We start from the raw sequence: 13985 nt of genomic DNA, 5'->3' as shown, positions 1-13985 counted from the left end.
TTCACTACACTGTTGGTCAATTCAATTCAGTTTGTAGAGCCAATTCACAACACATGTCATCTCAAGACACTTTACAGAGAAAATTCAATCGGATCGTACAGTTAAACTGTTTTCTATTTAAGGAAAACCAGTTGATTGCATCGACTCATTCAGGACTGTTTTTCGTTTCCCATATTCTGCAGGGTTTTTAGGAGGATATCTCTAATCTGTATCCTTCGACACCTTTCTTTGATGTAGCCTTCTGCTAATTGATAACTGAAATCACAGGCGTACATTTCTGAAGGACTGGTATGGACATGTCCCCACCAATAATTTCAATTAGTAGACTATGACAATGTGTGGGACACATTTCTAAATTTGATTTTGCTCCTTTTGAAGGAGATTATTCACTCCACTCATGTAGCTAATAGGGAAAACATCCATCAATCTACATTTTTCTGGGTGGATTGATGATCAATGAATGAAACTGAAATTGTTTCCACATTAGGAAGGCATGATATATTGCTGTTGGCATCAGAATCGCTTGTTATTCATCCTTTTTTTAATATATATACACACCGGTATATATATATATACACACACCGGTATATATATATATACACACACCGGTATATATATATATATATATATATATATATATATATATATCTCAATGTCTAACTACCTATACATATCAATGTATTTTGGTTCTTTTGTTTTCTCAACAATAGGAAAGAATTCAATAAATATATGTTTGAACTCATTTTTGGAAATTTTTCCATTCGTGTGGAGTAACTGTAGGTCCATCAGCCGCCACCCGTAGTGTGTCCCCAGCAACTTTAATCACAAAGTTACACCCTTGATCGAAATGTATTAATCTCACACTGAAGAAATTCACCTCTGACCCTTTAACCCATGCTGCCACTGTGCAGCTCTCGGGGAGCAGCGTGGGGTTAAGGGTCTTGTTCAGGGACCCAGAGTGGCAGTCTGCGGGGCTCGAAGTCAGAACCTCTGGGAGCCAAGCGCAATACCCTAACCACTAGGTCGCCACTACCCTACTCTGAGACCTTAAAAGTATGATGCCCCTAAATTTGGCCAAAGCTACACATCAAGTATTGACTGCTGCAGACCGTAATCTATAGCCGTTTTTCCCAAGTTGCCAAAAGCAATTTTAAATAACTGAAATAAATTGCTGTGATCCAAAGGAGCAATTTGTAACAGTAGGTGGCAGTGGTGAGGTAATACTAATACATTTTATCAGTACTGTGCTTTGTACCATCAAAGTATTAAAATGCTTACCTTTGCCATGAACAGGGAAAATGCAGGGTGCATCCTGGACCAGTCAACCATTTAACTGAACATGCCGGTTTCCAGACTGTTTGGAAGACAATTGGATAACTTTTTCACAGAAAACTGCTGCTAATGAAGAACATGAAGCTCCACAAAGAAAGTACCGAGCAGGAAACACAACCAACGAAAAAAGTCTGCTTAAAAAACATCAACTATAAGGACAAAACCTCAATAAGTTATAGTAAGACAACATTGTTTATTTAATGAACACACAAATCATGTAAAAAGAGAAGCAATTTGAATGAAACACACAGAATCACAGTGTTGATACCAAACAGAGGGAACATAAATAATCATTTCATCAAAGTATCGGTATATATAATGCAGTGTAGCTGACTGATCAGAGCATTCAGGTCTGATTTTTGCTTAAACACAGGACTTTTAAATACAAGAGCTGAGTCTGGGCTTCAAACAGTCAGCAAAAGAAAAAAAAAAGGTTAATCGCTCCGTTTAAAACACAAACATCCCTTTTCTTCTAAATCCACTACGTACATTCTTGCTTCTCAATGACAACACCAAGCTGTATTAAAATACCTTGCACAAAGTAAAGGAGTTTAGCTTTTAGTGTAGCACTTTTTCACTGGCAGCTTTGCAATTATTGGAAACAATACAACCACATCATGGCAACATTTTGGCATTACACAAAACTGGCAAGCTGCTTTTAAAATGTAAACTTTTGCCAGTGTTAGTGGGTCAACAGACTGTATTAGAGTTGTATTGACCAATATCCATTTTGTCATTTAAGCCATTTTTGTTACCAATAAAAAAATGCAATTTATTTTCCCTTACATTCAGCCTGATATTTCGTTAATTATTTTGGCAAGAGCATTTCTTAAATTTGTCTCATGTTTCACACGACTAAAACCCCTGTTTTTCCTCTTAAGTCTTTGTTGGTAGATTTGTCAGCTATAATACTTTAGTCTACACAAGTAAGATACACAAACACAAACTCTGTCTTGCATACAACACAGTCACTACTACAGACTCTTGCTAACACCTTCTAAATACTAACATGTCAGGAGATAGAGCTCATCTTTCCGCTCTGATAACATGGAAGCTGTCTGCTGTGTCAGGTGCTGCAGGCGTAGGCGCGCTGCTGGAGCAACTGTCACAGCTAAGATCAAGAGAGACAAGAGGAAGAGTCAAGTTTAGAAGCAGAGGGTGGCGAGAAACAGAAAAACACTAAGGAAGGTCACCTCTGCTTTAATTTACAGAAGATGCTGAAAAATAAACCCGAAATACACTTCTTTATCCATCCTTCAACACGTTTCATCACACTTCTACCTGCTATAACAATATTTACTTAATTGCATATTATACAATTAAATCATTTCCACTTCTTTGTGACGCAGCAACATCTACTTAGCTGATGTCTTTTTGAGCACATCAACGATGGAAGCTTGTATCCGTAAAATGAATCCGTTTCTGGTGGAAAACTTTCCAAGATTATTGAAATAAATAAATGGCTGCAGTTTCATTTTGATAAAGATTTAGATGACAATATTTTCAACTTAAGGCTTTTTCTCTGTAATGGAGTTATTTGATTGATTTTTTTTTTGTTGTAAAATTGAGACCAAATATAAGCAGCTACATGGCTAAGCTTAAACTTAGAAAACTGTTAAAATGTGAAAAATACCAAACACTGGCAAATTGTTGAACATTTACAGAAAAAAAAAATGTTTGTGTTGTTTAAGCAGTTTTCTTGAGCAGGGGTTTATTTTCACAAAAAGCTAAACTAGGCTAAACTAAACGGACAAACTAGTTTATTCAACTTTTAATCAGACTAATTGGTTTTAATCTACTGACAACTTGCAGCAAAATAGAGTTCCTAAAAAAATTATAAAGTAAAACTACCTTAGACCCACAAGGTTCATCTTATTTCCAATTTAAAATAGTCAATTATGAGTCTTAAATTTATTTATAGAGGATATTTCAGTGCTTTTTAAAATGAAATGTATATTTTTTTTTATAAAGACAAAAGAGTTGATGCTGTTTGATTTAACAGATGGCCAGTTGTCTTAGCTTTAGCTTGGCTTAGCAGGAAAAGAAAAAAATGCTTAAATTAATGTGAAGAACATTAATGAACTTTACACATTGCATTTCCTGAAAATATGAAATATTCTTACTTTACAAAAAACAAATATTTTTGTAGTTTCTGGGTAATTTTCTTTAGAAGGAAGTTACTTTCATCTAAAGTATACTACGCTAAACTGATCTGAGCTAGGCTCATTTTAAAGACACTGGTTCTCCCAACTTAATTTAAATGTGCATAACAAGCATAAAATTTTTTCTTTTTATTCTTATAGTATCTCAAATATCTAATCATTACTTCAGTTCATCTTAGTTCTCTGACAATACCGCTGGAAACAATTCTTCTCTAGAAAATATTGTTTTTGAAGCGTATAAATCAAAACATATTTGTCAATTTTATTTTTAAAACAGATTGTATTTTTTTTTATTGTACCTCTTAATTAACTGTTGTTGTTCTCACAGTTAAATTATGATATCAATGCCTCTAGCCTGACCAGATCTAGCTTTAGGAATAAATTAGTTTAGCTTAAATTTAACAGAAAACATTAGGTTTATGATAAAATAGTCTTTCAAAAAACAAAAATCCAAGAAAAAAACAAAAACAAACCAAACATTACTAATGTGGAGAAATATAAATTATTTTCATTGTCTTATAGCAGTTTTCTTAAGCAAAAACGTATTTTACACTAAGGTAAAGACGGCGGAAATGGGCGAAGAATAGCTAAGCTCAGAAACTTGCCTTTTCTAAAAAGTTCCTAAAAAGTAGCTTCAATCCATTGAAAAACTTTCAGCAAATTGCTAGTTGTTGCCATTTGTTCTTCCAAACAGTAAAATTTAATTTTAGATCTTAGTTTTTATTTAACACTGTGGGAGGATTTTCCCTGTTATCCAACTTGGGTTGAGCTGCATTGATAAGGCACTGTTAATGCGAGTGTCTACACTCTATGGGCCTTTTCTTTCTCCTTAACTCAGAGGCTCAACGTCACCTTTCTAGAAGCCATAATATCACAACACAGCCTTAGCTGCATGAAATAAAATGGAAACACAGGAGTTGATATTGATCACACAAAAGATGCACAAATGCAAATATGAGAGAACAGTACTAAATGCAGCAATATCAGAAGACAAGGTCTGATCAGTTAGGATTTGCACATCCTCCTCCTGCCTGGACATCACATGTATTCACACGACTGCTTATGCCCATTTTTCACTAAGCTGCTTGTCCAGCCTCATATGATTTGCATAGGGTATTTAACTTATGTACAGCAAAGATGACTACTGATTTACCAGATGTTCAGGATCCTTCATCTCTGATGCTTGCAAGGAGTATATTTTAACTGGCCTCTGGCCATAAATTTCATTTTACAATTTCAAATGATGAACAAATAAGACTGACAATTAGCGCATGGTCTCCAGGCAGCATCTCTCCTTTATGTCTTTTCCATGCAGTGTTCAGGAGATGGGAAGCTGCTGATTTTCTGATCTATTCACTCCTCCTCCTCTAGGAGTTAAACGTAAATCACACTTCTCTGGATCAACTGCCGGGAAGAGTAGGGAGGAGCTTGAACTGCAGCCAGAGCTCCACTCCTTTGAGGGACGTTGGGAGGAGAATCAAGACACCGTCAAAGATGTTGATTATTAGTGTTTTTTTCAGTTTATGAGTCAACAGAATGCTGAAAGAGCAGCTGTGGCCGAGGCTGCCTGCTTCATCCAGCTAATGGTTTTTGACGATGGATGTTTCTACATCGGTCTCGGGGGAAGCCAGAGGTGGTAGCTTTGGAGCTGGGGAGTGGTCTTCTTTAGGGGAGGGGCTCTTTTCTGCCGAGGCTGCAATGCTTGGTTTAACATCTTCAGGTGTGTGCTCGTTGGGGATAAGTGGAGCCGTGGTTTTCTGTGGGAAAGATGCGGGGAAAGGAGATATTGTGAGCTTTTAAAGAAATTAGCACAAATGAACAAATTTTATGTTTAACATTATATAAAAGTATGATTAACATTATATATTCCTGCAGAAATAGTCAAGCCTGTTCTTTATTTTTTTATCTTGATTTTATGTCAAAGGCAAAATATTGCAATAGTGAGGTGAAAAGAAAGGGAATTATTTTTTTTGTTAAAAACCTGAACAGTTTCTTGTGATAGTTTGCGGGGGAAAAAACATTTAAAATGCATTTAGAGCTGCAGGTGATTGGAGGAGGATGAGTCTACCAGCTTTGCATATCTACACACTCAAATTTTGCTCTTTCTTCTTTGCAAAAAAGGTCGAGCTCAGTCACATCAGAGGTACAGTAGAGCATCATATCAGTTTTACATCACAGGGTGTGGACATGGCTCTTCTAACAAAGGAATATGTTTGGATATCAAACTTTAATTTGTAGCCCTGGCTGCATCTTAAGAAATGTTTCCTGCTGGAAGGTGAATCTTTGCCCCAATATCAAGTTTTTTTAAATCTCTGAAGTATTTTAGTCAAAGCAGATTACCTGTGCTGCTGAAAGCATCCCCACAGCAATATGCTGCCACCACCGTGTTCTACTCTGAATGATTTACAGTGCTAGGATATCCCACATATAATCCTAGATGAAGGTTTAGAAATTAGAGTTTTATCTCAACTTCTTTCCATATAAGCCTTTTGGCAAACAGGAAACAGGATCTCCTATGACAGAAGATGGGCTAAAGTTTAGGGAAACCACCAAATCTTGGCAGGTTTACTTTACTAATTTTGCTGAATAGACATGCATGTCAAAGATTTGTATTTGTCAAACCGTTTTAAATCCACATATCATTTTCTTCACCCTTTTTGGGCTGCTTAGTGTTGGTCTGACAGATAGAATCCTGATGAAATCCTAGTCCAGGTTATTGTTTTAGTATGAAAAATTTGAGGGAAAAAAAGTTGAAGGGGTAGGAATACTGTACATAGGAGTGGTTATAGAATGCAAAGTCATTTTTATAAGTTTTAGAAGAAACAGGATTTCAATAAAATAAAAATATAGATTCACTACTATTCACTAGACACCATTTCTTAAACAAACTTCAAATATAAAACAAAGATTTGTCTGCGAAACAAAAACCTATAGGTGGATGAAACAGCTGCTCCAACACCGTTAAAAAAAGATAGACAAAGGGTGGGCAAAATCCTAAGATAAGAAATTCTTTTTGATCCTAATTAGTTTGTTTTAAGAATCAACAAATGCTCTTAGAGAATGATACTGTCTAAGGAAATGATGTGATTTATTACTGCATGCAGGAAAATACAAAAGTATAAAATTTATTATTAGAAATACCAGCATTAGCTTGCAGTTAAAGTTAACAAATGCAAACATGATTTTAACCTTTTTAAGCATGTCTAATTTGGATTTAAAGAAACCAAATCAGTTCCTCAATGTAGCATAAAACAGCAGCTGAGTCATTTTCTGTAGAGGAGTTCACTCCTGCAGGAGTCTGTGTGAAAGCGTAGGCTGTAGTGTGAATTAATGGGCTCACCGTAGTTTGCGCCACTGGGTTGTCAAAGGAGCAAGGGCCTTCACTGGTCACCAAAGTGGGCGAATCTTCCTGCATCAGCCCTCGTCTGTCCAAGACGCTGGAGGGTAAGGGCAGAAAACAGGTCACCCACTGAATGTGTTGCTCATTATTGCCTTGAACATGAAATTAATGGAGTAAACAGAAAAATGCTTTACATATAAAAACAGAGGGGGAAAAAGAGAGTAAAGATAATTACCTTGGGTAAGTTGGCCCACACAGAACCTCACAGCAGTTTTTGATTATGTTCTTGTGGCTGTAAGGATTCTGGCCTCTGTTCTTTCCGGACCAAGAGCCTTTAATCTGAAAAAAGCAAAACAGCACCAACAAAATAAATACATCACATCACTCAGTGCAGCAGCAGCAAACACTTCAAACCCGCACAACTAAGTTAACCAGTTCACTCCCTTATCCCCTCGGGGTGCTTATACCTTATTTAACAGCATATTTCCATTTTTAGATGTTGTTCTCATCAGCTGGGTTTGACCTACTAAAATCTTTCAGGATTAAATGACTCCTGCTTTAACTCAGTTCAGAGGACTTAGACAAAAAGAGGAGAGCACAGAAATGTAGAAAAAATCTGCAAGCTTTATGAGACGCAATAACTCCAGTTTTGTCCTTTGGGTGAGAAAGCGGTTGATAAAATGACAGAAATACCTCTAAGTTAACGTCAGAAGAAATACCTAGTGTTATTCAGGCTCTATGGCTGCGATATAAAATTAGGGACAAACGGTTCATATTAATTAACTGAAGTCATATTGTGTTTTGTATAACAATACTGCAACCTTTACCATTTTTTCCTTTAATCAGCTCAATCCATCTTCAAGTCAATTCAAGCCAGCCCCCTATGCAGAGGTAACACATTACCCTAGCAGGGTGTTGCCACCACCATGCTTCACTATTGAATGGTGTGTAAAGGGAGATGTTTAGCGTCAGTTTTCCACCATTTAATATATTTTACATGTCAACTAAAGGTTAAAAATTAATTGAAAAGCTAGGTTAAAGTTGAAGACTACCTCTAAATTTATGTAGGTTATCCATTACTCTGGTTGTTTATTTTCAGGCGCTGTACAGGTTGGATAAGACTGCTTTAAGATCAGGGACATAAAGAAGTACAGTAGATTGTGCATCTGTAGTCTGTGACATGCTAACTGCAGCACAGTTTGAACTAGCTGACCCCTCCTGTAAGACACAGTAGAGTGGAAGATGCTTCGGGTGGTATAGATATGTAGGTCATCAGGCTGCCTCAGCTCTGCATGCCTCTGTAGGGCTGACACTGTGTGTGTCATCTGTGGGAAACCAGAGAAGCTGTACCACTCAAGGTGCCTTCCATCACCCCCCCCCATCCGATCCTCTCTGCTCAAGCAGTATCTCTGGCTTCTTCTTCTCCCAGCCCCTGCAGATATCGATGCATCTATTATTGGGTCGATCACAAACATTGAAATGAGCAGGCTGACAGCCAACGCCCTATCTCCTGCAAGAAACAAATCAAATAATCCCACACTAGGTGCACATTGCAAAGCTTCATCACAGATTAAATGAACAAAAAAAATGAGGCCAGTCATCTAACTGGAAAGAAGTAAGGGGACCATAAATTAATCATTACAGCAAAGAGCACTCTTCGACTTTCTGCATCCTGGAAGCTCAAACCACTCCTGCTTCTCCTCAGAGCCTCTGCATTCAGATGTCAGGTTTTAAAACACCAACATCAAAGTTAACACACCCAGGACATTCACAGAAACAGCATATCTAATCCACCCCTAGCCCTAATCATCTGCTTTGTAACTTCCTGAAAGAAAGTCTATTCCATTTTTCTGTGTTATTAATGACCGATCATGATTCAAATGATCCATTGTTCTATTTTTGGGCCTTCATCTAAATGTGGCTGAGAGGTTTAGAGAGAGAAACAGATGAGTCTTTTTTACCCCAAGATGTGCTGACGCCTTTCCTAAGAATAGAAACTATTTATAAGTCGTTTTAGATGATTAGATAACATCGAACCAACAGCAGTTTTCCTTTTTATTTATTCAAGTTTTTTTTACAACAGGGTCGACTTTGGTTTACAACACAGTGGCCTTGTTGTTCAGACTACAGATTACAAGCATGTCTGTCCTTCAGGGGTGAACAAGGTGCTGCAGTTGTCCCAGTAGCTGCCATCTGCTCTTAGATGTTGCAGCGTTCACACCTTGATGGTGTCTGCTTGTCCTACCGGCCGTGTCGAGGCCGGATTTCAGATCATTGGAAATGCTGGCAAACATAATTAGATTCACTATTTTGGATATTCACAAACACTAAACGTTAGTTCTATAAAATATTACATGTAGAATTTGAGGATGCTCTTGTGCCGTTTACATTTCATGTTAACTGGTTTAACAGGTTACCATTTCAAAATTTGTTCCTACAGTTTTAAAGGATGCAGAAGAAACTGCAGCCGTGTGACTAGTGGACTAGTCATTGGGTAAACCCAACGGGTTTCTATGCCCGGCCTGGCTGAAAGGTGGCTTTTATACATTGATCCTCACTAGAAAGAAAATCTTAGTTTCCAAATAGAAAAGGCATTGATGGTCTATAATGCTCATCATTCTTCATGGTCATTCTAATGTCATTCTGTTCCGATCAGAAGTGTCGGGTTGTATTAAAAAACTATCTAGTCCAGTGCTCTGCTTTGTCCCTGCACACTAAGGGCCGGAACCTTGTGAGGTTTGCATGCATAAAAACAAACATAACCTTGATAGCATGTGCAAAGTTGATCGACAAATCTACTGTTTTTGCACAAAGTCACACAACCATATTTTTTAGAATCACCACAGCTTTCCTGTCCTAACAGCCGATGATTCGCAAAAGCGAAGGAGGTAAAAAAAGCAAGTTGTTTTTTTATATATATATATATATATATATATAATTTCCAACCCCTTAGAAAAATTCTAAGTCTGATTAATTCTTTCTGTGGCACAGTGGTTAGTGCGCATGTATGGAGGACTGAGAACTTGATTAGGCCCATCTGGCTTTAAATCCAACCTGTGGTCCTTTGCAGCATGTCTCTCCCCCCCATCTCATGCCCCCTTTCCTGTCAGCCCACTATATAAAAAAAAATTTAAAAAAACGAGCCACTAGTGCCGTAAAGACCTCTTAAAAAAGAAAAAAAAAAAAAAAAAAAAAAGAGAGTTTTCCACAATAGCAAATTCAAAACTCTTTATCAACTTAAAAGTAGTATTTATATCTGTGTCACTGTGTATCTGACAGAGCTTTTCTCTAAACAAGGATGCTCTGTAGACATAACACAGGAACACAAAGTCCCTCATTTTTTTTACAAACTGTGATATATTATTATTATTATTTCTGCATGATCTGTGCGCCATCAACGGAAATGTAAACCTGTTTTACAGGTTGCAGTCAGACATGGGCTACTTTTAGACTGAATAGGAAATAAATAAAAAAAATCAGGCAGAAATACATTTTAACCTCCTCTGTTCCTTAAAACTTCCAGAAGAAAAATCTGCTCTTAGATAAAAATCTGGAACAATATTTTACCTTTATCCACACTATACTGTTTGGATTGTTTAAGTTTCTTAGTTCGTTTCATCCCTGATTACTGGGTGCTCAGTATCTGTTACGGAACAAAGCAGTTACAGAATAACACAATATTTACAAGAGATCAAACTACAGACCATTTTTAGAAACTACTAATCTTTCCTAAACTTCGCAGTCATGTTTTACATGTATGCATAATTTCCTATGCATAATGTACCTGACTGATATTGTCAACTTTTATGAGGGTTTGTTTGTTCATCTATCTGCTTTTCTTTCAAGAAGCAAGAGGAAGAGTGCCCCCTAGACAGAGCACCAGTAAGAGGCAAGCACACATGTACCTCGGGGTAATTTAGAGTAGCTAATAGCTAACAGTCATGTGTATGCATAGATATAAGGGAGAAAAGGCAAAGTCAAACCCAGAATCCTCTATCTGCAAGACAATGATGCACCTTAAAAGCATCACCATGCAGATAGAGTTTTCTATATTTTCTAATGTTTCTTTTATGAAGATTTTATTGATAATGTATTTTTTGCTACATAATAGGACTAAATAAAAAATAAAAAAACTAAACAAAGGAAGGTGAACTTACATCCTCGTTGGTGGTCTGGTTAAGAGAGATCAGGTACGTGTGGAAGCCGGTCAGTCCCACCATCGACCACAGAGTGAAGAAGCACACCAGCACCTCCAGTACAGTAAGCTCCAGTTAAGAAAAACCACAGCATGTCTGACTCATGAAAACTGATTAAACAGTGAACAGGAGGTGATGTTTGAAGAGCAGAATGTTTTATACTGTGCCTTAAGATGAGAAACGCGAGTAGAAAAACAAAAGTGAAGAATTGTTCTCTTGGGTAAACTCGTAAAGGGCACAAGCATCAAAATCATTAAACAATTGTAATTGATTATTTCCTCGCAGCACTTTATTTCTTTCACCAAACACACAGCAGCAACCCAGTGATGCATTCGTTCAGAAGAAAGACGACAAAAACAGGAAACCGTCACTTAGAGAACAGGACACAGAGCCAACAAACAAACTCATGCGTTTCCATAGAGGGTTTCTGTGCTGTCTAGATCAGAGCCAAACTGGTCGTAGAGCTGTAATATAAGAATCAGGCTCTGATTTAAGCATCAACATTCGAGAATAAAAAAAAAATTATATATATATATATATATATATATATATATATATATATATATATACACACATACACACACACAACTGAACCACAGTAAGAATAATAGTACGATTGTACTATATTGTACTACGATTGCCTGCTGAGCTCTGTAAAATTATGTAGACTAGTAAGTTATCTAACAAAAAATTACACCTGACATTTTACTCTGTGTCTGATGGATCTATGCATTTCAATAGAATTTACCCATTTGTAATTGACTTATTGACATTGAAGGTCTTTCCAATAATATTCTAACGCATACAAGTGTGGAGACAAGCACTACAATTTGGTTACCCAAAAGTAATCGTGTAGACCAAAGACAAAAGAGTGGAGCACTAGTGATAGACCAATAGTTTTTTTTGTTTTGTTTTTTTAAGGCTGACACAGATTATTTTGCCATCTAACTAACTGATCTCTAATATGTGCTGCTGATATGTTTAGTTCACTTTTTAGAGCAGATAATGCTTTTTCTTCCTACATTTACAGGATAAAAATGATATGATAACAATTGTTACACAAATCTCCATTTAAGAAAAAAAAAACAGAGAGTAACAAATTAAACGAAGCATTAGCAATGGATAGCAAATGGAGGGAGCAGCAGTGCAAATGCTTTGTGTGATCTCAAGGCAGGATGCAGTTTTTCTCACTGGGAGCCCTTCTTTTGTTTACAAGAAACATTTTGCTCCCCCTCAATTTCTAACCCTGTTTTAACATCTTATGATTATTTTGCAAATCAATTAATCTATTATTTTACGAATAAGTCAGGTGAAACTAAAGTTTTTCCACTAAAATAGTTCTGGATAGAGCATAGTGACGGATGGAAATATTTTTTATCCTCTTAAATACAAAATGTTTATATATATATATATATATATATATTTTTTTTTTTTACAATTTCGATATAATTACTGCTCTAAGTGGGTTTCTCTGTCAGCTAAAGGCATAATTTACAGCCTCTATACTCCATTTAACGATTAACCAATTATGAAATTAGTTGATGATTATTTCAATAATCGATTAATCAAGTTTAATCTGATAAATAGTTTCAGCCCTAAAACACAAGCAATTAAATAAACTAAAATCTACTTTTGGGGAATTTCTTTTCATTCATTGAAATTGGCCAAGACGTACAAATATCAGCCAATACGATAAAAAAAAAAAAAAACCTAATATTTGCCGGCTGATGCATTGGTCTACAGTATCTCTAATTATTTGATTCAGGTTAAACTTCCGCCTCCTTCAGAGAAAGGAGGAAACTGAGAAGGTAGTAATGGAATAACAAGAAAACTAAGCAGTAATTTAATCAGTTTAAGACTGTTGCTTTTCAATGATGGAATAAAATAAAACGCATCAAGAAGCCAGGGGTGTCAGCAGCAGCAATTATGTGAGGTTTCATCTTTATGGCTCCTGCTGTCCTTGAAACATACGGCACACACATTCAAAATGTATTCAGACCTAAAAGGATATGTTCCTGGTGTTTCCTTCAAGGTGTTCAAAAAGCCTTGATCCACAGAGCCTTAACACAAAAACACAGAAAGGAAAAACTGTGAGTTCATTGTACTAAAAGGTGCAGGTAATGACTGCAGGATGTTAAAATATTCCCCCTTAGAGGAAAACCTTGCTATCTCTCTTCATTCCTACTGTCTTTCAGTAAAACAAGAGTGATACAATCATCTGCTGCTTCTGACTGCTCCGCCTCAAGCTCAGAGTCATGCATAAACATGCAGAACTAGAAGCTGCTGCTAAACTCGTGTCACAGGCTGTCCTTCCAGGTTTGTCACATTCCTGCAGCCCTGTCTCACCAATAAGGCCATACTTACGCATGACGACGTGGACGATGTCGAAAGCGAAGATGTAGATGGTGAGCAGGGACAGGGTGAGCGTGAACAGGTAGAAATATCTGTAGTTCCTCTTGCCCACACAGTTACCCACCCATGGACAATGGTGATCAAAACGGTCTGAAAAGAAATAACAGCTGTTATCTAGGTGAATATGGAAACAAGAAAGGTACAATTATATGTGTGGAAACTACACTAGCTTTCTGTAAACCTTGTCTAAATATAGAGCTCACTTCCTCCTCACTTCTCCTGCTCCGTCATTGGAGCACAGCCAGATGAAGGCAAGGCAGGGCCAAAATTAACAACCGGGTAAACATTACTGTACAGTTGATTTTTCTCTGTAGATGCAGTGTCACCATAAATTAAACTAAACTCTGAAATATGCAACATAGAGAAATAGCTTTAAGGAGCAAAATGAGCACAATACCTTGTTGTCCACCCTTTAAGAATTTACACATTTTGCTCTGAGTTTGGACACATCATTATTTTCAGAAGATTAATTACTTACATTTCAATTATGTTCTTAATCTTTTTTTCCATGTAACATTTTCTAATTGTCAACACAAATTACTT

The 13985-nt window shown here is 36.8% G+C and overlaps 1 protein-coding gene across 1 annotated transcript in view; it reads right to left on the bottom strand.

The window, feature by feature from the left end:
- Positions 1-1515: 1515 nt before the first annotated feature.
- zdhhc9 (zinc finger, DHHC-type containing 9) overlaps positions 1516-13985 on the bottom strand; it is a 39674-nt gene continuing 27204 nt past the window's right edge. The window contains exons 4-9 of the mRNA XM_015389009.1: positions 13395-13532; positions 13042-13090; positions 10992-11094; positions 7070-7173; positions 6835-6931; positions 1516-5251 (exon numbers count right to left, since the gene is read on the bottom strand). Of these exons, the coding sequence (XP_015244495.1) occupies positions 5075-5251; positions 6835-6931; positions 7070-7173; positions 10992-11094; positions 13042-13090; positions 13395-13532 (668 nt within the window). The 3' untranslated portion in view covers positions 1516-5074. The remainder of the gene's footprint in view (positions 5252-6834; positions 6932-7069; positions 7174-10991; positions 11095-13041; positions 13091-13394; positions 13533-13985) is intronic.

This window comes from Cyprinodon variegatus, unplaced genomic scaffold (assembly GCF_000732505.1).
Source record: "Cyprinodon variegatus isolate N-32 unplaced genomic scaffold, C_variegatus-1.0 Scaffold19, whole genome shotgun sequence".
NCBI lineage: Eukaryota > Metazoa > Chordata > Actinopteri > Cyprinodontiformes > Cyprinodontidae > Cyprinodon > Cyprinodon variegatus.
Note: the sequence above shows the minus strand (reverse complement) of the source record. Positions and strands in the feature narration are given on the sequence as shown.